The sequence below is a fragment of the Haliotis asinina genome, chromosome 13 (assembly GCF_037392515.1).
Source record: "Haliotis asinina isolate JCU_RB_2024 chromosome 13, JCU_Hal_asi_v2, whole genome shotgun sequence".
Taxonomy (NCBI): Eukaryota; Metazoa; Mollusca; class Gastropoda; order Lepetellida; family Haliotidae; genus Haliotis; species Haliotis asinina.
Genome location: NC_090292.1, coordinates 3174263 through 3200772, shown reverse-complemented (window position 1 = coordinate 3200772; position 26510 = coordinate 3174263). Strand labels below are relative to the sequence as shown.

Below are 26510 nucleotides of genomic sequence, written 5' to 3'. Positions count from 1 at the left end.
CCAGATATACTAGGTGTTACATTTAACCACATTCTGAATGGAACTGTGTTATCAGTTTAAAGGTGTATATTTACCTATGCCAGGACGTTTAACAGTTATTTAACAAGTTTCCTGCCAACTCTCTTGCAGTGTTATGTTCTTTCAATATGTCTTTCACTTCGACTGAAGGGGTTTAGCGGTATTTACTCTGCGCTCTTTCCTCGTGCGAACCAAAATACGTGTTATTGAATATGGCAATCATACAGTTCATTGGAATAGGTCAGTTCAGCCACAGAGGTTTGATACTTCTCGCTGGGAGTAGAGTGCACATAAATCCAAACGTAATAGGAAAGTGATCACCAGGACTTTCATCTACCATGGAGAATCTGTTCGTCTTATGGGGATAGTAGTGACAGTGTGTTAGGCGTGACACGTACAAGTAGATCAGTGAGTTTGTTTTGCTCTACAGACAGTCAACGCGGCGAGGTCATTCTGAGCAGTTGTGAAAGCTGTGAGTATCATAGCACAGGTCAAACATGGACAGGGCAGGGTAATGACCCAGTAGCTGGACATGTTGAACTCTGTGGTCAGTCTGTTTCACTTTCTTGTTCATTTGGAAAGGACCATGCTCGTTTTTTGAAAGGACGGTTTAGAGAAGAGGTCAGTGAACAAAGTTCTTGTAGTCTGTGATGGTGTTTGCAAATCCTTTTCTAATTAGGTTGTTCGTAAGTTTTGTGTACATCGAATATCACGTTGTAAGTTCGAATTGATTTATCATAAATGAAGGTGTATTTCACTGGTTACACACACAAACACACACGCACGCACACGCACACACACGCACGCACACACATTCACCGTCATGGTCACCAATGTGTCCTATGTTAACGGGGCGGTGGAGTGGCCGCGTGGTTAAAAGGTTCCTTCGTCACGCCGAAGACACGATTTCGATTCCCCACATTGGTACAATGTGCTAATTTCTGGTGTCCCCCGCCGTGATATTGATGGGATATTACCTTACATGCTCATTTCGAAAGTGTTAGAACTTGGATGGTTTCTCGATGGATCTATATTATTCCTGATATTGTGTATACATGTTCTATTCCAGATGAAGCTTGGGTTGGTGGTGTTACTTTTAGCTGCAGGATGGGTCTATGTACATACTACCAGTGAGTATTACTGTGCTATGTGTCATAATGTGTTCAGCATTGGTGACGGTCTTACACTGCACATTGCTGTCAACGGTTTGGTCCCATATATGTGACGGGATCCACTGAAAGTGGGTTCGAATCCTGATCTGATTAAACCAAAGAACGTCTAATCCCGTATAAGACAAAATATGACTGATGTCAACTCGTTCCTTGTCCCTTCTTCATGATCATTCACATGAAAACCTCAGAAACGTTGTTGTACAAAAAAAGAGGTTGTCACCTATAATATTAAATTTTGTTTCTTGTACATAAATGCCAACTTCTATATGCCTCTCAAGAACCTTGTCTACTCACGTGACTTTCCTCACTGATAAACCTTAACAGTGCGAAAATCCATCACGATGAAAAATGTCGTTAAATACAAGTTGCTGTTGTCTTCACTGGTTCCGTCTTCAGACATCTACGCTACCTGTACAACTGACGGAGAGTGTCCGACCAACGCTGGATGCAAACCGTTCCGGTGCGGAGGTCTTGTGTGTCTGTGTGATCTCGGGTACATAGCATCAAGTGATAGATCCACTTGTTTAACAGGTAATGCGTAATCCCATCACTGTGGTATGTACGTTGTATATTTAGTTACACGCGAACATCCGTGTTAGAATTGCTCTGCAGCAATCCATGCATCATTCTTGTCAGGCTTGGTCGATGCAAGTCCTCATTTCTCGCTTGCGTACATGGATGCTCATGATGTCAGTCTCTGGAACAGGTCATCTTGCAGTGTGTGAAATAGCGTCTGCTCGGCGCCCCGCTGCTTGTAAGTTACATGGCGGGCCCAGAACTCTATGTTATAGCCAAGCCTGAGGGCCAATACATTTTTCAGGGGTATATATATGAGAATGTCATTGACTACAAGAAATATTTCGAAAATAATTTACAAATTAAGGTAGCTAGATGACGTTTGTATAGTTCATGAACAATCAAACCATAACTTCCACAGATCAGATCATATTTTAATACATGTCTGGTTACATGTTAACAAGGCCTGCAACATTTGTCACTTCCTGGGTTTTATAGGAGTCTCCTGGGGGTCATTATTTACAAACCATCGTTACAGTGCTGGAATATTTAGAGGGCTATTGCACACCATCTCCGAGAGAAAAGTTGTTACTTATTAATCCTCCAGGGGTCGGCTGTTTTTCAGTCGACAAAATCAGAGTCGAGTTTCCTCGAGGTGCAACGAATGGCTGCATTTTGGGTGACAAAAACATTCCTATCGCTGCACCCGGAGTTGATTATACATGCACTACGTCATTAACACATGCATTACGTCATTAACACATGCATTACGTCAGTAACACATGCATTACGTCAGTAACACATGCATTACGTCATTAACACATGCATTACGTCATTAACACATGCATTACCATATAATAACTTAACTGTCCTTTTTAATTTTTGTTCAGGAAGTCTAACACTTCAGCATTTTAAGTTCTTGAAAGCATAAGAACACGACACGATGTATCTGAGAGCAGTTGGTTTAGTCCATAATATTTGACAGTTGACAGTTAATTGTAAATACAGTATGTAAGTGAGTGAGTTTAGGTTCACACCGTTTTTTAACAATATTCCAGGATTTGGCGAGCTGGGGACTCTAGAAATTGGCCATTGTGGGAATAGCGTTGTGCCATTGTGGAGAATCGAACTAGGGTCTTCATGACGAGAAAACTTTAACCACATGATACCGCACCGTTCCAAACATGAGTGCAATAGAATACCCAGTGACTTGTTTTGGCATATGTCCTAGTGCCACCGTCGGGAGGCAATACACTAGGTTTTCATGAACGCTTGGTATCACTTCCGCGTTGTTGCTTGAATTGCACAGATGGTCCACGATTTTCGAATCTCCTGTAACGCTAAGATAGTCGTAAGTTAATTTTAGCTCGTGGCACATACGAATATCTTAGCACTAAGAGGGCTTCCAAAATCTTGACCAAGTTTGTTGTTGCTGCTGTATCTTAATCGTAAAACAATCGGTCATACGTCGGTTAGACGATGTGTAAGTCCGCCGTATGTAATGCTCTTGCTACAGGACTTAACTTAACCGAGTCCTGTGACCCCGCTTCCACGACGTCAGTATGCGTAAACTCCATCCTCACCACCTGCAACAACGGCGTCTGTGGCTGCAAGTTTCCCTATACACGAGAAGCTCTGGGAACCTGCTCTATGAGTGGTACTAAAGTGCTCGGCGAGACCTGTGTGCCAGGAGAGTGTCCAGTACTAGCCCAGTGTTCCTCCACGACGTCAGTCTGTGAATGTCTGCCTGGATACAGAAGACGGACTCCAGACGAAGTCTATGCTGAACCAGACGTCCTCCTGGAATGTATATCTAACAGGACATCCTTGGGTATGTTTGTAATTTCTCAAGTATTCTTATTCACACCCTGATATACCATCAAAATTTAAAAACCTATCTTGTTAAGAAAAGAATTGAGACGGGCATGCAGCAGTGCCATGCGGATACCAGCTAATCAGCATCCAGTCCAATAACACGCCCAAATATTGGTACTTTGACGAAGGAGTATTTTTTTTTAAAAAAATGATGAAAATCAAATTACAATGGACAAAACCGTCAATGGTCTGAAAATGGTCAGGACCGTAGCTACAACAAAACGACACCCAACACCAGAAAGAAAGGAACTCAAGTTTTAATTCAAAAGGTTAAATTCAAATAAATTAAATAAAGCCGAAAAAATACAAATTCAAAGAAAACCAGTAAAAGTCAAAATGACAACAACAAAAAATAAAAAGCCGATAAAACAAAACGGATTTAAGCCGGAACAGGAGCGAATTTGAAAGAAATCAACACCTCTGTAATCAAAACACATCTGAAATCAGTCTTTATATATTTCCTTGCCAATACTAGGTAGAATTGTCTCACATGGGCCAGTCTCTATTTATAGACACATGCAGCGGGTCACCTGTCATTCAGCCTGTGTCATCGACTACGGTCCACCTAGCTTCTTCTACGTTACCAACGACAATATCAGCAACATCGGCTACCCAATTCCTTAACACACCGTCTCCGACGTCTACGGAGATTACTGTGTCGGCGTCTTCACTTCCAAGTGTGACGGCTGCTTTGTCCACAGCGACATCTACTCCATCGTCGTCAGGGTCAACGACAGGTACTACTTACCCACGACATCTGTTGCTCCTACAACAACTGATAGGGTATCAGACCGGAACATATATCGAGTCTGTTCCTCTGCCAGGAGTACTCACTGCTCAAACGAGGTTTAATGCAATAACAAGTATACTACTTGGACAACGACTACCTCTTAGTTTCATACAGTGACGTTTTGATGTGGATCTTTACACGTTATCAAGATAGATAACTGTGTAACAATCTATAGGGACACGTCCTATATGAAATAGACGTGACGTTTTATCCGTGAAGTCGTACGCTTGTTATGAACTCTCCGACTTCTAGAATGCGGACCAAAAATGGGACTTTCACGCAACTTCCTTCAGGGCGTAATTATTGATGAATTTTGTAGTTTAATTTTCACACATTCTCAGATATCCACCTTTGATCCTTCATATGCCCTTTGATATATATTATATTATTATTATATTAAACAATTTTACACGAGCAGGTGTGACATAAGAACAAGTGTGAATTTGTGTGTTGCTAAGAGAGACCACTATATACTTTACACCAGTTTAGAAAAAGTTTAACACACTCGCTCGGGCGTAATAGTTTTATGCATTCTATTCATGAATATGCGTGCAGTAAAACACCGTAAGCAATTGTTACCGGCATCGTCATTGACGTTACGTTACGTTAATTACGTGACAGACGACGAAATATAGAAACTACAATTTAGGCAAAAGCACATCTGATATGTATGACACCGGTTATGTTTTACCATATGGGCAATATATGTTTGGACTTGTCTGTCTTCAGACATCTACGCAACCTGTACAACTGACCAGGAGTGTCCGACCAACGCTGGATGCAAACCGTTTCGGTGCGCAGGTCTTGTGTGTCTGTGTGATCTCGGGTACATAGCATCGACCGATAAGTCGACTTGTTTAAGAGGTAATGTCTACAACACCAACCATGGTGTATACACATAATTCTTGTCATTTGGTTGTTTATGTATTTCTAGTAGAACCATGTTTCTTGCCTATCAGGAACGTATCTAACGTGATATTAATTATGTAAGTGTAAGAGTGAATTAGCTTAGAGGTACACCGCTTTTAGTAATATTCTAGCGATATGGCGGGAAAGCAGAGACATGGGCAAACCAACTGACAAAGGAGCGAAAAGATGAATAATTTTTGTGTGTTTCACGCCGGTATATAACGGACACATCTGACTAGCCAAACACATACATGTACAAAAGTAAGAGAAGTGTGTCTGAAGATTGTCTTGTGTTAAACATAAGAAGCAGTTCTGATCTAATATGTATTTATTATTTTTTATAGAATACAATAATTTAAACTATTTCTTTTGGAAATATATGGATAAAAGTCACTTCGTTGATAATACACGTATTTTTCAATTCTCATATTTCAGGACTTAATTTAACCGAGTCCTGTGACCCCGCTTCCACGACGTCAGTGTGCGTAAACTCCATCCTCACCACCTGCAACAACGGCGTCTGTAGCTGCAAGTTTCCCTATACACGAGAAGCTCTGGGAACCTGCTCTATGAGTGGGACTAAAGTGCTCGGCGAGACCTGTGTGCCAGGAGAGTGTCCAGTACTAGCCCAGTGTTCCCCAACGACGTCAGTTTGTGAATGTCTGCCTGGATACAGAAGACGGACTCCAGAAGAAATCTATGCTGAACCAGACGTCCTCCTGGAATGTATATCTAAAAGTACATCCTTGGGTAAGAGTCGTTGATTGTCGTAATCAGAAGGCATATTTTGTTCAAGCTGCCTTTGCCAACGGTGTGTCTTTGTGTTGCAATAATATAACCAATCAAATCAGTAGAATTAAATAAAAAAATACAAGCAAAAAGGTGACTTAGAATACCATGATATAGCTTAGCTTTACAAATTATAACCGTTAAATAATATAACAAAATATTGTAAAATGTAACAGAACACAATCAATATTACGATTAATCAATTATATGCATGTGATATAGCTGGCTGCAATGTTTAACGAAAGAGAAACAAAACATATACACTGTCAGCATGACTATGACGTTTCCCCCGTGTGTTTCACGTAAATCAAGCTGAACCCTGTATTCTGTCAAACGCAGCCCTTGAGGATCCAGGCTAGAAGTAGTCTTTAGCAATCCATGGTTATCTCCCCTTTGTAGGTCCGGGATACAATTAGGCTACAACAACTCACGCGTGTCGTGAAGACGACAACGTGGTTTCGAGATGCAGGCCATGGTACATATCACCTTTGCTCAGTCCTACGTTCATGTGAGACGGTCGATCGCTGGGTCCAGACTCGATTACTTGCAAACCGCTGCTATATTTGACTACGGCATCCCTACATTTGTCATAGGACCAGTTGCCCTCCGTCTGTAGTACGTTTATGATAACACATCTCATGGAAAAACACTGGTTTATGAATGCATACATTTATCTGTGAGCTTCGAAAATCTTGACTCAGCCCTGGACCCGTTCCTGAAAGTGATCGTAGCGCAACGACTGTCGTAAGTTTAGGTTAAAGTGAGGGAGTTACGATCATTTTAACGTTACGATCGATCGGAGGGACGGGGCCTTGGGATCAGATTTTCGAGGCTGTCTTAGCGCTAAGATAGTCGTAAGTGTCATATATTCACATTGATTTACGACTATCTTAGCGTTACGAGAGCTTCGAAAATCTCGGCCCTGGTTGTCGGTCCACAAAGCGATCGTAAAATTACGACCTTCGTCTCTATTGTTATACGTTGCTCACGAATGTCGTAGCGTTACTAACTCTTTTTGGGTCGGAGCCCTTAAAAACAATTTATGTAGCTAAGGTTTTAAGGAATCCTCACTTCGATCTCACCAATGAAAACACTCAGACTGACTTATCTTTGATCTCAGATTTATGCAGTGGGACGTCCGTAATTCAGCCTATGTCCTCGACGACAGACCTTCCTTCAACGTTGTCAACGACGATAGTAGCAACGTCATCAACACTTATTACAACATCCTCTACATCGATAGACTTTGCTTCTTCAAGCATGACTGCGACCACACCAGAGACTACACAGTCCTCACTATCTTCATCAGTATCTACTCTGTCTTCGACAATCTCTACCAGTTTACTGTTTACCAGTTCATCTCCATCAGCTTCAGCATCAACCTTAATCATTGTTCCTTCATCAGCGATATCTACGACTGTGTTCGGTGTATCGGCGACAGCAACAGCCTCGTCTGTGTCTTCTTCAGAAATATCAAGTAGTTTGCTTGGGACAACAACAGTGTCAACCGAGACCTCTATTTCTTCAGAATTTTCTACTAGCACAGTAAGGTCAACAGCAGCATCAACAGTCTCGTCTGATTCTTCTTATACAACGTCCACGAGCTCACTTTGGCCAACGACATCAACGTCCTTCAGTTCCGTTCATTCATCTGCAATAACCAGTAGTACACCACAGACAACAGCAGCATCAACGACCGCGATGTCTGATTCTGCCTCAGTCTCCACCAGTGAATCAACAACACCAACACCCTTCACGTCTGTGTCATCTTCAGAAATATTGAGCAGTTCACACTCGTCAACGACAGCATTAACCATCACGTCTGTTCCCTCATCGGCAACCTCCACTAGTGAGTCTGAGTCAACGACATCAATAACCTTGACATCCTTTCCTTCTTCAGCAAACTCCCATAGTGGGACTGGGTCTACAACGCCAAACGCGTCTGACCCTTCTTCAGCAATCTCAACCACATCTGTTTTGTCAACGACAGCATCATCCATCACGTCTGTTCCTTTTTCATCAGTCTCGACAACTTCACCGACAACGTCCCTTTCATTCTCAGCAATCCCCTCGAGTGCACAGGGGTCAAGTACGGTATCGACTGTCACGACTGCTTCTCCAGAGTCTACTACAACTGTTACATCCCTTCCAACATCCATGTTGGTATCTTCAACCTCACAAACAGCGATCTCTGATATATTTGCGTCGGTACCGACACCTACCACAGTTACATCAACAGCCGACACACCAACAACCTCGACAATCGCTACTACAGACCTTACCACTTCAGCCTCACCATCTTCATCAACTTCTCAAACACCATCATCTCAGACACCAATTAAATCACAAACAGCGTCTCCAACGATATCTCCGACTCCATCAAGCATCACTATAAGCACATCAATGATGACGACGACGCCGTTTACAGGTATATAAGGCTACTGCATTTTGCGGACGTGTGTGCTCTGGTAGTAATAGTATGTGTGAAAGTAAATCAGATAAGACAAACATTTGAATATGATTTCACATCATGAGATGTCAGCGTTCAAAGCAAATCTAAATACCCAGCTCTTCACGAAGGCATGCGGTGTTCCTCAATAGCGAAACCCGTCAAGGTCCGGGGTAGAATACTGATCACTGGATCGTTTGGTCCAGACTCGATAATTCACAGACCGTCGCCATATAGCTGGAATATTGCTGAGTGCGACGTAAAACAAAACTCACTCAGTCACTCACTCACTCACTCCTGGAGACCCGCAACAAGTCTTTCAACTGCTATTTCCAATCTCAGAACAGCGCTTTCGAGCGGTTCTACCACATCTAGCGCTCTGGAAATATTCTGTAGATAGCTCGCTCATTTTCCTGGGAATACAAGCGCTTTGAATAACTTCGTTCGAGTGAAGCGCACGTGGACCTCTCGTGGTATATATCATGAGAACAAATGCCGCATGTCTTCAACAAAGTCATCATTGATTATTTACATATCGTTAATATGTTGTTCAATCAGGGAAATATGCAATCTGTCTGTAAAAAAACATGGTTTGGAAACTTTTAATCTTAGTATAAGGAGGACAGTCAAGGCATCACGCCGAAAGCAGTAGTTTGATTTCCAACATGGATACAAAGTGTGATGTCCATCTCAGGTGTCCACTGACACGATATTACTGGAATACTACGGTGTAAAACAATACTCTCCCAGGCTTTTGATTTTATAGTTGGTTTCTGTCGTCTGAAGTTGCAACAATCATTGATGTAAATGAATAGGAATAGTGCTGAGGCTCTTATCAAAAGGATTCTACTTTCCTTCGCTATCTCCTGTTGTCTGTATTATGTTCCTTCTGTCTCCAGTTGTGTGTCCTGCTGGTGAGTTCCGCAATGCTTCCAACACATGCGAGGCCTGCCCTGCCGGTCGTTACCAACCTGATCAAGGAACAACTGAATGCATGCCGTGTCCGATCGGACAGTACCAAGAAGTTTCCGGATCTACTGAGTGTAAAGAATGTCCATCTGGCACATACCAGGACGCCACAGGATCAACCGGATGTACAGACTGCCCTGCAGGACAATACCAGAACTATACAGCAGCAACCATGTGTCTTGATTGCCCAGCCGGAACGTCCCAGTCGGTGACAGGTAGCACTGGATGTGAGGCGTGTCCTCTTGGAACATACCAAGACACCCCTGGATCACCTGACTGTGTTGACTGTGAGGCAGGATATAACACAAGCTCCACGGGCACCACTGCTGCTGCAGACTGTCTGAGTGAGTGACGCAGCTCTTATATATGTAACAAAGTCAGAAATAGAGTCAATAGATTTCTAAGGTTCCTTTTTTCATTTCTTTGCACAGACTATATAACACAATGTGAACTGATACAATCGAATATACACTGTATGAAGGAATGTGCCTTTAGCAAAGCAATTTATTGACATAATCTGTTATTAAACCCCCTTATTCCGTCATGGTGTACAAGTTTATACACATGTGTCACGAGGTATTGCTTCGAGTACCTTACAATTTGCCTTTCTGTGTTGGTAGTATTTACAGATAGGCGGACTTGCACAAACAATCACGTTATTTACACACCTCTAATTCCTTCACTGTAACATGTAATTCAGCTTCTTGTTCGGACGCGAGTTTTGTACATTAGGATCAGGGTTTTATGTTTTGTTTTGTCAGTGATTCTGAACGATCGTGTATCATGTTTGGTCCTTTTCGATCCCAGTTTTAAAATTTATGGATGCCAGAATGAGCACTTCTCGCAGAACGTACAATGCTTCTCCTGCAATAAATTTGAATAACTCTGTCGTCGACAGTCGTGTGTGTCACGGGTCAGTTCAGGACGTCGTCTACGGTGTGTGAGCAGTGCCCGGAAGGAGCATACCAGAACGAGACGGGATCAACACAGTGCCTGGCCTGCCCTATCGGCACCTACCAACCCAGTACAGGATCTGCTGATTGTATTGCGTGTAACACAGGTTACACAACACTGAACACTCGGACCACAGCAGAATCCGACTGTCTCGGTAAGACGACCTTTGTAGATGAGAGGTACTTGGAGTGGTTGGTGGTAAGGTAACGGATCGAACTGTAGAGGACACAGGCATACCTAGAGGGGATATAGGAAGCAAATGATTTTCACAAGAAGTATACCTTTTATGGACACCAATTGTGGTCCCATTCTTGCAAATCTGTTTCTACATTCAGATTGATAAACAAGGTGATCTTTTCAAAAAGTTAATTTACGCCCCATCATATAAATGGTCTAATGTCGTTCAATTCTCATTTGGTTCCCATTTGATGAAGATTCAAATCCACTTGCTATACCTCAAGTTGGCAATCACTGGATTGTCTGGTGCAGACTCCGACTCATTTATTTATAGACCATCGTGATCTAACTGTTAAACTGCCTGGATGCAACGTTAAATAAAGACATGCTTGCTGATAACCTACTGGGAATTCTACAATCGACGCTACTTTTAGCAGAGATTTCCGTCGAATTCTGAAATGGATCTTTCGCTTTCATTTCTTAAACCACAATAAAGAATGATGAGCGAGTGTACGTCAGAATATATAATTTGATAGATATTATTAGTGAGTGTTTTTTCTATAATTGTCTATCACCGCCGTTACCAGCATACTGGCAGAATCACGCTGGTCTGTTTGAGTGCGTACTTGACATAATTGTGACACTTTGAACACAAAATACAGGAACAACCTATTATGGACGGCCTCTAGGACTATGTTCAGTTGTGTGTCCTGCTGCAGAAGTCTCTGGACATACCTTGTATTCTCCCTATCTCGTGTTGTCTTCCGCTTGAGGGGATTCTAGACTGTATTGTGTTCCTACGAACCCCAGTTGTGTACCCTGTTGAGAAGTCCTTTTTCTTGTCTATACTTCTGTTTCCAGTTATGAGTACTCCTGGAGAATGTCTTTTCATTTTTGTTTTGCGCTCTCAATCTCCCCAGTTGTGTGTCCTGCTGGTGAGTTCCGCAATGCTTCCAACACATGCGAGGCCTGCCCTGCCGGTCGTTACCAACCTGATCAAGGAACAACTGAATGCATGCCGTGTCCGATCGGACAATACCAAGAAGATTCCGGATCTACTGAGTGTAAAGAATGTCCATCTGGCACATACCAGGACGCCACAGGATCAACCGGATGTACAGACTGCCCTGCAGGACAATACCAGAACTATACAGCAGCAACCATGTGTCTTGATTGTCCAGCCGGAACGTCCCAGTCGGTGACAGGTAGCACTGGATGTGAGGCGTGTCCTCTTGGAACATACCAAGACACCCCTGGATCACCTGACTGTGTTGACTGTGAGGCAGGATATAACACAAGCTCCACGGGCACCACGGCTGCTGCAGACTGTCTGAGTGAGTAACGCACCTTCTTATAGTCTTAACAATGTCATCAAGTGTTACTAAATCAATACTGAAAAAAGTTATTACACTTTCGAACTTCTGACGAAATGTAAAATTTGTCAGCTGAAGTACATGGTAAAAAGTCTTTCCTCGACAGTCGTGTGTGTCACGGGTCAGTTCAGGACGTCGTCTACGGTGTGTGAGCAGTGCCCGGAAGGAACATACCAGAACGAGACGGGGTCAACGCAGTGCCTGGCTTGCCCTGTCGGCACCTACCAAACCAGCACAGGATCTGCTGACTGTGCCCCTTGTAGCACAGGCTACACAACTAAGTATAGCAGATCAACAGCAGAATCTGACTGTCTTGGTAAGTGTCATCCTTGGAGTCTGATGTGTGATAGATGGGGAAGCAATAAAGGCTCACAGTTAGATGTTGAAATATCGAGGGGGTTTCAGTCATTGTACCCATGGGTGGAATCAATCCAGCCAAGTATATACTTTACCAACTAGACTATACCACTACCCTAGACAGCAGCAGTAGTAGTACCTACATATTGAAAGGTGGTAGGAAAACAGTATTAGCCATAGCAACGGTCGTAATACTAGTTGTAGCTGTAACAGTAGTAGAGGGAGTGAGTTTAGTTTTACGCCACTTTTAGCAATATTCCAGCAATATCACGGCGGGCGACATAAAAAAAATGGGCTTCACAAATTGTGCCCATGTGGGGAATCGAACCCGGGTAGCAGCAGTAGTAGTAGTGGTAGAATTAGTAGTAGTCATCGTCATCGTCGTCGTCGTCGTTATAGTAGTAGTAGTAGTAGTAGTAGTAGTGGTAGTAGCAGCAGTAGTAGTAGCAGTATTAGAAGTAGTAGTAGTAGTAGTAGCAGTAGTAGTAATAGTAGTAGTAGCAGTAGTAGTGGTAGTAGCAGCAGCAGCAGCAGTAGTAGTAGAAGTAGAAGTAACTGTAAGAGCGACGATTGCAGTGGAAGTAACAGCATCAGCAGTCGTAGTAGTGGTGGTAGTGGTAGTAGTAGTAGTAGTAAAAGCAGCAGCAGCAGCAGTCGTAGTAGTGGTGGTAGTGGTAGTAGTAGTAGTAGTAAAAGCAGCAGCAGCAGCAGTCGTAGTAGTGGTGGTAGTGGTAGTAGTAGTAGTAAAAGCAGCAGCAGCAGCAGTAGTAGTAGTGGTGGTAGTGGTAGTAGTAGTAGTAGTAAAAGCAGCAGCAGCAGCAGTCGTAGTAGTGGTGGTAGTGGTAGTAGTAGTAGTAGTAGTAAAAGCAGCAGCAGCAGCAGCAGTCGTAGTAGTGGTGGTAGTGGTAGTAGTAGTAGTAGTAGTAAAAGCAGCAGCAGCAGCAGCAGTCGTAGTAGTGGTGGTAGTGGTAGTAGTAGTAGTAGTAGTAAAAGCAGCAGCAGCAGCAGTCGTAGTAGTCGGTGTGATAGTAGGGGGAATGGGGGTTTATTGTAATAGTATGCTTGCTTATTGCATCTTTAATGCTCCAGTCTGCCGTTTTCCAGTTGTAGGACTTCGGAATATAAATAATCGACCGTGGATAGTGTCTGCTTATAATCATGGAGAAGGTATGTCGCCTTTACTGCAGCACAATTTAGGACTAGTAGTTCGCAGTTTAATCGCATGTTCATGTTGCAGTTGTCTGTACTGCTGGGGAGTTTCGTACTGCGTCTAATGTGTGTCAGAAGTGTAGTGCGGGCACGTACCAGTCGAAGCCGGGACGGGAGACGTGTAACAACTGTTCGGTCGGATCCTACCAACCGGCTACAGGCGCGACTGCTTGTGTCAGCTGCGACAAAGATTATACAACGTCATCTACGGGGACAGCACTAGCGACAGAATGCCTCAGTAAGACCACCAGATACATATTTTGTCTGCATATTTCCCGAACCTTAAAGTGTGAACATGTAATGATATTGTTTAGACTGCACTGATCATTTGCCTATGTGTATTCGATTTTTTAACTTTTAATTTTGGACTTGGATGTGGCCATTAACCATTATTCAAAGCGAAATTGAAACCGTGAAAAGCCCCCTTTGCGTACATCATCCGTGCTATTATTGTAGATATTGCATCACTTCCACGTCAGTACGTAGAACATCCATGTTGTAACTTCCACGTCAGTACACAGAACATCCATGTTGTAACTTCCACGTCAGTACACAGAACATCCATGTTGTAACTTCCACGTCAGTACACAGAACATCTATGTTGTAACTTCCACGTCAGTACACAGAACATCCATGTTGTAACTTCCACGTCAGTACACAGAACATCCATGTTGTAACTTTCACGTCAGTACACAGAACATCTATGTTGTAACTTCCACGTCAGTACACAGAACATCCATGTTGTAACTTCCACGTCAGTACACAGAACATCCATGTTGTAACTTCCACGTCAGTACACAGAACATCCATGTTGTAACTTCCACGTCAGTACACAGAACATCTATGTTGTAACTTCCACGTCAGTACGTAGAACATCTATGTTGTAACTTCCACGTCAGTACGTAGAACATCCATGTTGTAACTTTCACGTCAGTACACAGAACATCCATGTTGTAACTTCCACGTCAGTACACAGAACATCCATGTTGTAACTTCCACGTCAGTACACAGAACATCCATGTTGTAACTTCCACGTCAGTACACAGAACATCCATGTTGTAACTTCCACGTCAGTACACAGAACATCTATGTTGTAACTTCCACGTCAGTACGTAGAACATCTATGTTGTAACTTCCACGTCAGTACGTAGAACATCCATGTTGTAACTTCCACGTCAGTACACAGAACATCCATGTTGTAACTTCCATGTCAGTACGTGGAATATCTATGTTGTAACTTCCACGTTCCTACGTAGGACTTCAGTGTTGTAGCTTCCATGTTAGTACGTAGAATATCCGTGTTGTAACTTCCACGTCAGTACGTGGAATATCCGTGTTGTAACTTCCACGTCTGTACGTATAACATCAGTGTTGTAATATCTTCATCAGTACGTAGTACATCAGTGTTGTAACTTCGACTTTCTGCTCAACAGTCGTGTGCAAGGCAGGTCAGTATAGGAGTGACCGAGACTCGTGCGTGGACTGTGAGTACGGTCAATACCAACCGGACACTGGAGCTGAAGCATGTCTCAGCTGTCCTTCAAAACTGACCACCAGTTCTAGAGGGTCCATCTCGGACAAAGCCTGTATCGGTAAGTGAAATATTATGTCGTAAATATACACATGAGCAGTACCAAGGAACATAACATTAGCGGACAGTTCCTTATCAAGATCTCTTTCAAAACAGGTTTAAAATTGTGGTTACGGCGTAGATTACTCGGTGCAATTATGTTCAAGTAAAGTGACTTCCGGAATTCTGTCAGGAAACACACATGGACTGTGTGGTGACGCCCCATAGTTTCATGTACATGAGGGTTTCCTAATCCGCATTCATGTATTTGGCCTTCAGACCAGTGTTAATCTCAATCTCAATCTTTATGTGGAACTGACGGCCACATGCCCAAAGTACAAGTACATACAATATGAATGGTTCAGCTGCAGGCCTTTATCAATCCATGCTTGTCGTAAGAGGGGACCGATGGGATAAGGTGGTCACGCGACACACATGTCATCATGTCACTGTTGTGGAGATGCTCACTATGTCCATCACTGGATTGTCTGGTCTAGATTAATTACAGACTTTTGTCATACAATAAGAAAACTGTAGAATCAGAATTAATCAATATACACTAAAACTTCCTGTAAGCTGTTCTTGTCAACAAACAAAATGTTTACAACATAGAATTATGATAACAGAGTCAACGGGGTTTTCGATAAGTTGAAGAAATACGCTCGATATTTATGTTGGTTGTTCTAAAAAAAGACAGCTCCGGGTATTGTCAGGAAATCTCTCACTATAAGAATGACTTGGTTTCCAGAACCCTGGAAAGCATCCGTAATGTGGGTAATTGCGCAATCCAGTTGGTTTACAGTCCCTGAAACTCACTAACTGAGTTTCCAACTAGATTCCATTTTGGAATCTGTGGTTTTGGTATTTCTGTAAATGGAAACCAAAATGAAACTAAGTTGGTGGGTTTCTTGTTGGTTTCCGTATTTGGAATTTGCAATTCTCAGATCTCACTAAATGGAAACCAAAAGCAGAAAATGTAGTTTCATGTTGGTTTCCATTGCGCTGTTTTGAACTAACTAACATAAAATGTGTAATTGTTTGCCATCCTGACATTCAGTTGGTATCCATTCAGTGAAACTGGGTGACCTAGTTTCCAAATAGAATCCATAATGAATACTCTAAACTCCGGAGATGGAAGCCGACACGAAGCTATGGTCGTGTGTTGGTTTCCATTCCTGACTGAAAATTAGCTTTCACGAGGTGTTAGAATTCAATCTGAATGTGCCTGGGGAAGGAATGGCAGATCTCACTGCCATAAAACAAACAACTGGATATGGTGAAAGAGACAGGTTGATGCCTGTGACGTTTACATGGTTTTTTAACGAGATCTGGAAATGTAAATATGTTTGTGGGGAAGGTTGTCATGTCTGTAGTAACATTACTAGACATTCATCTTGTTTGAATCAGGCAATGGCAGACACTGGGACTTGGTGCAGTGTTAATCGAAAATATGGCGTGATTGTTTTTGGTATAAAATCAAGTTATAGCATTCACGAATCTTTTTGTGCTCCTTCAAATTTACATGCAGTATTTAAAATGCTTCCAGTTGAAAAATAGGTTACAAAAAGATGGTTAAACCCAACACATTCGGTTATTTCGTATCGGAAGAAACATGAGGTCGTACTTTATCTGGATCAATAATCAGCATTTGTCAACACGCCAAGGTGTCGCTATTGTATATTATAATATTAGTCAATCGTTATATACCTTTCCAGAAACGTACACTGATAAAATGCAAATGATGTAGCCACGGAGGAAACATGAAATTAAGGGGAAATTTGACAATTTATTCCATTCCTTTGCTAAGCTTCATCGGCATGGACACATAATACCTTTTCTCATATTCCTTGGCATTGGGTGTTGTATCTTCGTAAAATGAAATATCCCCTACTTTTTTAGTGAATTGTTGCAGATATTGAATACATTTACAAATTACAGTCTTTGATCTCTACTTATCGATATCATACCAAATATAATCAAAGATACTGATAACGTGCGACTTGAGATAGCATTCATTCGAAAAAGGTATGACTGAGTTGCGTCCCTTTGAGGTGTCAGGATATTTTTATCATGGATCCGGGATACAATTTTGGGCGAATCACAAAGGAATTCCCGCAAATCTATTTTTAACGCGACTGTTATTTACTTGCAGACCCAGAAGCTGGAGGCTCTGAGGCTAACATGGCGCTGACAAGTAAGTACATGTGTATATAATGATATCCCCCCTGTAATGTAGGGACGTTGAGGTAGCATAGTGGTAGAAGCGTTCACTTGTCACGCCGAGGGTCCAGGTTTGGTAGCATGGGTAAAATGTGAAAAGTCCCTCCGCTTGATTATGTTGGAATATGTTATATATGAAAACATGTGACATATTATGAAACAGAGTGTTGTAAAACGGAAAATAATCACACTCTGCCACGAAAATGGTATCACTGACCAATGATTAATTTGGGTGTCTAATCCATCTAAATCACTGGTCATATCGTTCTCAGCTTACGGTGAAGACACTATGTGATTCCCCATATTGGTCCAAGGGGTGAAGAAGCCCATTTACGTGGTAATGGTGGATAGGTGTAATATTGCTAAAGCGGAGTAAGCCAAGACTCACCCACTCACTCTGTTTCAGCCGGCATCACGGCAGCCTCGTCAATAGCCGGCATCATCGTCCTGCTGTTCTTCGTGGCGGTGTTCTTCATACTCTGCAGGAGGTAATGTATACTCTGTTCAGGAAATAGGAGGGGCGGTGGGGTAGCCTAGTGGTTAAACCGTTGGCTAGTCACGCCAAAGACCTGGGTTCGATTTCCGTTACAATGTGTGAAACCCACATTTGGTGGCCCCAGCCGCGATAGTGCTGAAATATATAGCTAAAGAGGCATAAAACAAGACTTACTCACTAAGGCGATATTAGCTGACTTGGTCTTATACCCTTGCATGAGAGGATCCAGAGAGGAGCTCAGGGGATTCGAACCCGGAAAGATCAAGATCACATGTTGTCGTAGATGGTAATGTATGGTTGAGCACCTGATATCCAACCGATGCTGCTCAGTGACTCTTTGACAGCTTCAATGGAAATAGATAGGTTTTCAGTTGTTTCTCGAAAGTCTAGTGAAGAGTTGGATCTCAGGTAGATAGGAAATGAGTTCCAGGGAATAGGATCATTGACTGAGAGGGCTCTGGTCCCCATGGCTGTCTTGGAGTCTGGGACTGAAAGCTGGCATTTGCTCTGTGATCTGAGAGTTCTCTGTTTTTGGAAGTGATGGATGAGGTCTTTGTGATACTGTCGTGATTGTTGCTCTTGTTTGTACACCCGTGAAGATCAGGGTTACATTTGACCTCACTTGCTATTGCTTGTATCCGCGTGAAGATCAGGGTTACGTTTCGTCATCACTTATCCTTCTGTGTAACCACGTGAAGATCAGGGTTACATTTGACCTCACTTGCTATTGCTTGTATCTGCGTGAAGATCAGGGTTACGTTTTGTCTTCACTTATCCTTGTTCATAACTACGTGAAGATCAAGGTTACCTTCTTCATTCACGTGCCCTTGTCTGTAACCAAGAAAAGACAAGGATTCAAAATGGCCTTCAGCGAGGCATGCTTGTACCCTTGTAAATACCTATGCTTGTTCGATGAGGAACAAACGGGATGGCGTGCAGGCCTGATTGATAACGGAGTCATAGTCATAGAAGAAATATTAAATGACACATTTGGATACAGATCACCAGTTATCATTTATCTGTTATTTAAACATGAATGTTTGTGGGGAATTGGGTGATTTCCTTGCTGTTTTGCATGTGCGCTGATTAAACATGTCTAACTGAAAAAGGGAAAATATGATTTTATAAACACTGTGTAGATTTTACGCTGACGGTTGTATTCGTAAAATGCATGATTCATTAATAATCTGGCATTCGACCAACTTGATTTGTTCGTTACCAGAATATCTTATTATTGTTTACATTTAATGCTAGTCGAACTATTAATGCACACATTAACTATTATGATTGGTAGTATTACTGTCACTGCTGTTGTTATTCAGGCGTCGACGTCTACAACGGTCACGATCCAACTCCACCACTTCGACAGATACTTTGAAAATTCCCCGACCGTTTGTGTCATACGGGCCCTTCATGAACTCAGAAATACTTGCAGATGCTCAATATGAGTTCAACAATTACAGCTACAGAAACAAAAGCCATGCGTAGCGGTCAACAAGATGATTTGACGGGACCATATCTTCTCTTGAACACGAGGGTGAAGTCGGGGCGAGATTTTTCGACACCAGCGTGGGGAACGTTTCTAAACCCGAGTTTTCGTAACTTAGCGGAGATGTTAATTGTTGTTGTGAAACAACAGTACTAAGTTCAAATGTATGCACATCTTGGATCTCAAGTCCATTAAGTTTATAAAAATTCATGAATTCATGACAACATCAAATTTATTGCCCACACTTGTGCTATTGTGAATGTGACACTATGCAGGGATAGCCACTGAGTTGTGGCCCTCTGTCGTCTCAACATGCATCATGATGACCTTGGCTGTCAGCAATGTTGTTACTGTTGCCGGTGTGAAAAAGTACTGTTGGAGAAAGACGTATAGTGGAGTTTGTTGAAATCCAAAGAAATGCAGTGAGAAAACTGTTTATGAGACAGTTTGATATTGAATTTCCGACATGTCTTGTTGCCGTCATTGTGTCAAGCTCCGCTAAATACTTGGGATGCTCCGCTAAATACTTGGGATGCTCCGCTAAATAATTGGGATGCTCCAGTAGGAATGCTTCATCATTCATTCAAACTGACCAAAGAGTTTTGGGCAGCATGTACACATTGTTTGTAACTTCCAAGCTACACACAAACCATTTTTTTTCTAAAAAAACCATATTTACGCAAATTAATCACAAAGCACCAGGTGTGCAGTTACTTTTGTACGTCAGTTTATATCTATATTCATGCCAGTTGCACATCTCTCTCGAAAGTATGAGTATATGTATCCGTTATCCGTTTATATTTATTTATAAGTACAGGTAAATACCAGTAGGTCTATTCAACTGTTGACGGACATATCGCAGCTGAACCGGGGTCTCAAAGAAACTATGCCCCGAACCGCTGTTGGAGTTTACAGGGAAATATCACCGATGTTTTATTAATTGATGTATTCAAAACACGAACTGACCTGCACTAGCCTACTCAGCGAGTAGTGTGAACTGAACTGTCGCACAACACGTACAAACGTAGGGAATTTTAGACACCTTATCTTTGAATACAAATTGACATTTTGACATTTTGACGTCTATGTAATTGTAAATATATTTTCACGCCGAGATGTTTATGTATCCAGAATATTTTGTTCAGGGTTACAGAGCCAGATATGTACAAAAAATAATGAATTATAGTAAACAGACATTACAAAATATACAGAGTTATTTCTAAGTTTGCATAAAAACAAACTGAGCATTTTTCCTCAGCCCATCTGTACATCATGTATTATATACGGAAGCGTATTAGTGCCACGGTGAAAAATGTTTTTGGTGTCACTATCTCCTACGTAGGACTTAGTATCTCCTATCTCCTGATACAAGACACTATTATGGATGACAACTTCTTTAATTCTTTTAACAAGACGTTTCAAGACTAATTCTTGCCCCTTCGTCAGGTGGATAATGAACATAGGTAACATTGCAGAATATATACAGGTATACATGAAGCCAGAGAGGTAAGATGTATATACAAGCACATAAATGTAATTAGGTATGTACAATCACAGAGGAGAGATGAAAAGGGGGGATGTTTTAACAGTACATGGTTGTTTACACAGCTGATAGATTGAGAGTCTATGAGTCCTTGTTGACACACCAGGCAGAGGGTAGGTACATGTCTTGATCTCTATTGATCTGAGGTTCTAATCTTTTGATGTTGATTGCTTCCCAAAGCTTCCTTCTCCGCCATTCCTAGACGTATCCCTCAACAGTTGTCATCCATAATAGTGTCTTGAATTACCTCACAAACTTCTAAATGCCTTTGAAAAATTCCTATCTCCTATGTAGAAGATACTAAGTCCTGCGTAGGACATACTATGTGCCACGTAGTACTTAATATATAATATAGTCTGGTTCATAATTATTGAGAATTTTTCTTCTTACTTTGAGCTATCCTAACACCTCAACTGATTCACTGATACTTAAAACTAAGTAATGGTATAAGGGAGGTAACTCATCTTGGCCTACTGTGTATAGTACAATTAGAGTTACCTCCCCTGAATTTGTAGCAGACGTCATTTTCCTCAGCACTGTCAACAATGTCTGCTGAAGATAAAAGAAGGTTGATTTTTGAGTTGTGTAATCAAGGAACTGATGATGTAAATACACTGGCAGAGAGAACAGGAACTCTTCTTTCTACTGTGTATAGGATTAGGAGGAATTTTAAAGAGGGACAGGATTTTGGGCATCAGAAAGGAGCAGGGAGACCCAGAAAATTGGACTTCTCAGATCGCGTCCGGCTGTTAATTTTAGCGTCTAAAAAGCAAAGGGCAAGCATCTCCAACATCAGGTATGAAATGATAGAAAGGGGATCAACAGTTGTATCAAAATCTACAGTTAGAAGAAATTTGATTGATCTTGGATGGGAGAAAAAGACTGGAATTCTTTCTCCTCTCATGAAACAAGAACATAAAGACAGGCGTGTTGAGTGGTGTTTGGCACATGAAAACTTTGACTGGGAAAATGTCATTTTTACTGATGAAAGCTCAATATGGGTATATCCCAATAATGTGAAAATATTGACAAAGTCTGCGTCAGCACCGTTGTATCGACGACCTAAATACAGCCCAAAGTTTCATGTATGGGGAGGGATATCCTTATTAGGAACGACCCCGCTGTGTGTGTTTGAGGGAAATCTGACAAGTCAACGCTACACTAACATATTAGATAATTTTCTGCTTCCAAGTGCACATGTGTTTTATGGAAATGACTGGATTTTGCAGCAAGATAATGATCCTAAACACACCGCAAAACATGCCAAGCAGTGGTTTCAGGAGAAAAATGTGACTGCATTACCATTTCCTGCATATAGTCCTGACTTAAATCCCATTGAGAACATTTGGGGGATGATGAAGGAATGTGTGAATCAAAAGGGGTTGACAAAAATTGAAGACATGAAGAGAGAAGTGGTCCGATACTGGGTCAGCATAACTCACGAGACACTAACCTCTCTGATAGGAAGTATGCCTACCCGTCTTAGACTGTGCCGTGAAGCTCAAGGAGACTTGATAAAATATTAAATTGTTACCTACACAACATGAAAAGGTCAGTTCACTTTCACAATACATTCAATTTTATCTGATTTGTTCTCGTTTAATAATATGAAATGCTTTAGCTATTCTCAATAATTTTGAACCATACTGTATATATCCTTTTGAAGGTTCGAATTCTGAAGTGTGGTTATTAAATTGAGAAATGTTTGGTTGTGCAGGACGTTAGATAGTAGAAATGCACTTGTGTTACATTTCGCTGACGTGGACCTTGATCTAATTGCAGGTATGGATGTTCTCTCTCTCACTCTCGCTCTCGCTCTCACTCTCACTCTCTCACGCACAGATACACACACGCACGTACACACGTAGAGAGAGGAGGGGAAAAGTTACTGATTCGAAATTCTCGTTATGAGTCGTCCTGCGAAAGTTTTGCTTGTCTTTATATGAGGCTAGGTTGGATCAGATATGACGCTCGTTTGTAGTTTATTTGTTCGTAACTGCGTACAAGTTGACTTGGTGTTGGTGGAAAAGTGTTGAATGCGGCGTAAAGCAATGCGGAATTGCAAAAGATTGTCATTATAGTTGTTTGTATAGGTATAAGGATATAAGTACACATATATTGCCACCGACAGACACGTGACTATGACTGATTATGACTGATATGCAACGACCTTTGAAATATCCAGGGTATAATGGAAAAATGAAGTGCAACAAGTAACAGTGAACTAACTGCAACGCTTAACAAAATGAACGCGGGGCAGTGAAGTACAACAGTCGGTCCAACATATGAATGTAATATGCAACAGTTATACTACCCATCAAAAGTCTCACTTAAAACACAAATTATATGTTATATATGTATATATGGTTACAACGAAGCTGCATTTCTCCACCAACTTGGGGGAAACAACTGTAAACCTTATGCAGATTAATTGCACGAGGATGATTCATCAAACACGTGCCAATATCGTGCATGTGAACTGCTCCCTTTTGGTGTAACGTTTTGATAAGAATTTGCCATTTTTCACCGAGTTTAATCATTTGTTGAACGCATGACAATAATCTTGTCAACGTTACGAATTTGTTTTGTTATACATCAGTTCCTGTGTAAACAGTACCTATAAACAGTATGGAATATTTTACAAAATCTAGTTTAGAACAGTTGATTGAAGCATGCGACTACATTTACACTAGTGAGCCTAAACTTTTGATGGGTAGTATAGTTGAACACAAGAGTCTAATGGTGAAGGAAACAGTAGACTCTTAGAGTAAATGAAACACGTGATAGTAGACTCTGATGGTGAGGAGACGTAGGAAATACTAAGTATTTAGGCCTACGTAGGAGATACTAAGGCCTACGTCCTACGTAGGAGATACTAAGGTCTACGTAGGAGATACTAAGTACATAGGGCTACGTAGGAGATACTAAGGCCTACGTAGGAGATACTAAGGCCTACGTAGGAGATACTAAGTACTTAGGGCTACGTAGGAGATACAAAGGCCTACGTAGGAGATACTAAGTACTTAGGCCTACGTAGGAGATACTAAGTATTTAGGCCTACGTAGGAGATACTAAGTACTTAGGCCTACGTAGGAGATTCTAAGGCCTACGTAGGAGATACTAAGTACTTAGGCCTACGTAGGAGATACTAAGGCCTACGTAGGAGATACTAAGGCCTACGTAGGAGATACTAAGTACCTAGGGCTACGTAGGAGATACTAAGGCCTACGTAGGAGATACTAAGTACTAAGGCCTACGTAGGAGATACTAAGTACTTAGACCTACGTAGGAGATACTAAGTACTTAGGCCTACGTAGGAGATTCTAAGGCCTACGTAGGAGATAATAAGGCCTACGTAGGATATACTAAGTACTAAGTCCTACGTATGAAATACTAAGGCCTACGTAGGAGATACTAAGTACTAAATCGTACGTAGGAGATACTAAGGACTACGTAGGGGATACTAAGTACTTAGGCCTATGTAGGAGATACTAAGGCCTACGTAGGAGATACTAAGTACTTAGGCCTACGTAGGAGATACTAAGTACTACGTCCTACGTAGGAGATTCTAAGGCCTACGTAGGAGATACTAAGGTCTACGTAGGAGATACTAAGTACTAAGTCCTACGTATGAAATACTAAGGCCTACGCAGGAGATGCTAAGTACTTAGGCCTACGTAGGAGATACTAAGTACTTACGCCTACGTAGGAGATTCTTGCGCCTACGTAGGGGAAACTAAGGTCTACGTAGGAGATACTAAGTACTAAGTAATACGTAGGAGATACTAAGGCCTACTAAGTAATACGTAGGAGATACTAAGGCCTACGTAGGAGATATTAAGTACTTAGGCTTACGTAGGAGATACTAAGTACTACGTCCTACGTAGGAGATTCTAAGGCCTACGTAGGAGATACTAAGGCCTACGTAGGAGATACTAAGTACTTAGGCCTACGTAGGAGATTCTAAGGCCTACGTAGGAGATACTAAGGTCTACGTAGGAGATACTAAGTACTAAGTCATACGTAGGAGATACTCAGTACTGAGTCCTACGCATGAAATACTAAGGTCTACGTAGGAGATACTAAGTACTAAGTCCTACGTAGGAGATACTAAGGCCTACGTAGGAGATACTAAGTACTTAGGCCTATGTAGGAGATACTAAGTACTTAGGCCTACGTAGGAGATACTAAGGCCTACGTAGGAGATACTAAGTACTTAGGCCTACGTAGGAGATTCTAAGTCCTACGTAGGAGATACTAAGGCCTACGTAGGAGATACTAAGTACTTAGGCCTATGTAGGAGATACTAAGGCCTACGTAGGAGATACTAAGTACTTAGGCCTACGTAGGAGATTCTAAGGCCTACGTAGGAGATAATAAGGCCTACGTAGGAGATACTAAGTACTTAGGCCTACGTAGGAGATACTCAGTACTGAGTCCTACGCATGAAATACTAAGGTCTACGTAGGAGATACTAAGTACTAAGTCCTACGTAGGAGATACTAAGGCCTACGTAGGAGATACTAAGTACTTAGGCCCATGTAGGAGATACTAAGGCCTACGTAGGAGATACTAAGTACTAAGGCCTACGTAGGAGATACTAAGTACTTAGGCCTACGTAGGAGATACTAAGTACTACGTCCTACGTAGGAGATTCTAAGGCCTACGTAGGAGATACTAAGGTCTACGTAGGAGATACTAAGTACTAAGTCCTACGTATGAAATACTAAGGCCTACGTAGGAGATACTAAGTACTTAGGCCTACGTAGGAGATTCTTAGGCCTACGTAGGGGAAACTAAGGTCTACGTAGGAGATACTAAGTACTAAGTAATACGTAGGAGATACTAAGGCCTACGTAGGAGATATTAAGTACTTAGGTCTACGTAGGAGATACTAAGGCCTACGTAGGAGATACTAAGGCCTACGTAGGGCCTACGTAGGAGATACTAAGTACTTAGGCCTACGTAGGAGATACTAAGTACTTAGGCCTACGTAGGAGATACTAAGGCCTACGTAGGAGATACTAAGTACTTAGGCCTACGTAGGAGATACTAAGTACTAAGTCCTACGTAGGAGATACTATGGCCTACGTAGGAGATACTAAGTACTTAGGCCTACGTAGGAGATACTAAGTGCAGGTCTGATAGTGCTAGTCACCTGAGATAACATGAGCCGGTTTCAACAGGCAAGAACCAAGCACGCCGCCGTCTTACCTCTATAACTGCGTTGGTAACGAAAATCCGGGTTAAAATGGTAAATACGTGTTAACGATATCACCCTGTATATCTTACAGTCAGATTGTGAAATTTCGTAAAATGAATGAAATTATTAACGAGGATGAGATGCAATCACGTGGTTACATATATACTGTAAATATGCTTATCCTCTCAAGGGGAGATAACTGTACCATGTTTCCAGGCTGGAAGGTTGACGAATGTATGATGAACATATTCAAGCAGTGCTGGCCGGCCATGGACCATCTACACACCATCAAGTAAGTCTGGTCCACATTGCAAATATCTCTATTCCCGTGCTCGATCTAAACCCCTTATATCATGAGCAGTAGTTGTATGACATAAACCCATCGTCTTTTAGATGATCTAGATGAGAATATTGCACGCAACTCGTAAAGTT

General features: G+C 41.8%; 1 protein-coding gene across 1 annotated transcript; it reads left to right on the top strand.

Moving 5' to 3' along the window:
- Positions 1 to 1087: 1087 nt before the first annotated feature.
- LOC137260253 (uncharacterized) lies at positions 1088 to 19331 on the top strand. Its single transcript, XM_067797949.1, has 16 exons — positions 1088 to 1148; positions 1587 to 1721; positions 3223 to 3537; positions 4094 to 4318; positions 5101 to 5235; positions 5716 to 6030; positions 7190 to 8497; positions 9418 to 9831; positions 10386 to 10595; positions 11539 to 11952; positions 12098 to 12307; positions 13586 to 13795; positions 14991 to 15149; positions 17280 to 17321; positions 17754 to 17835; positions 19166 to 19331. Exons 1-16 carry the CDS (start codon positions 1088 to 1090, stop codon positions 19329 to 19331), a joined length of 4401 nt encoding a protein of 1466 aa, XP_067654050.1.
- Positions 19332 to 26510: the final 7179 nt, after the last annotated feature.

Excerpts from the sequence above, each read along its gene's own strand:
- LOC137260253 (XM_067797949.1), top strand. The coding sequence starts at position 1,088 with ATGAAGCTTGGGTTGGTGGTGTTACTTTTAGCTGCAGGATGGGTCTAT. Across the intron at positions 4,319-5,100 it reads GTCGTCAGGGTCAACGACAG|ACATCTACGCAACCTGTACA; the intron begins GTACTACTTACC and ends GTCTGTCTTCAG. Across the intron at positions 5,236-5,715 it reads TAAGTCGACTTGTTTAAGAG|GACTTAATTTAACCGAGTCC; the intron begins GTAATGTCTACA and ends CTCATATTTCAG.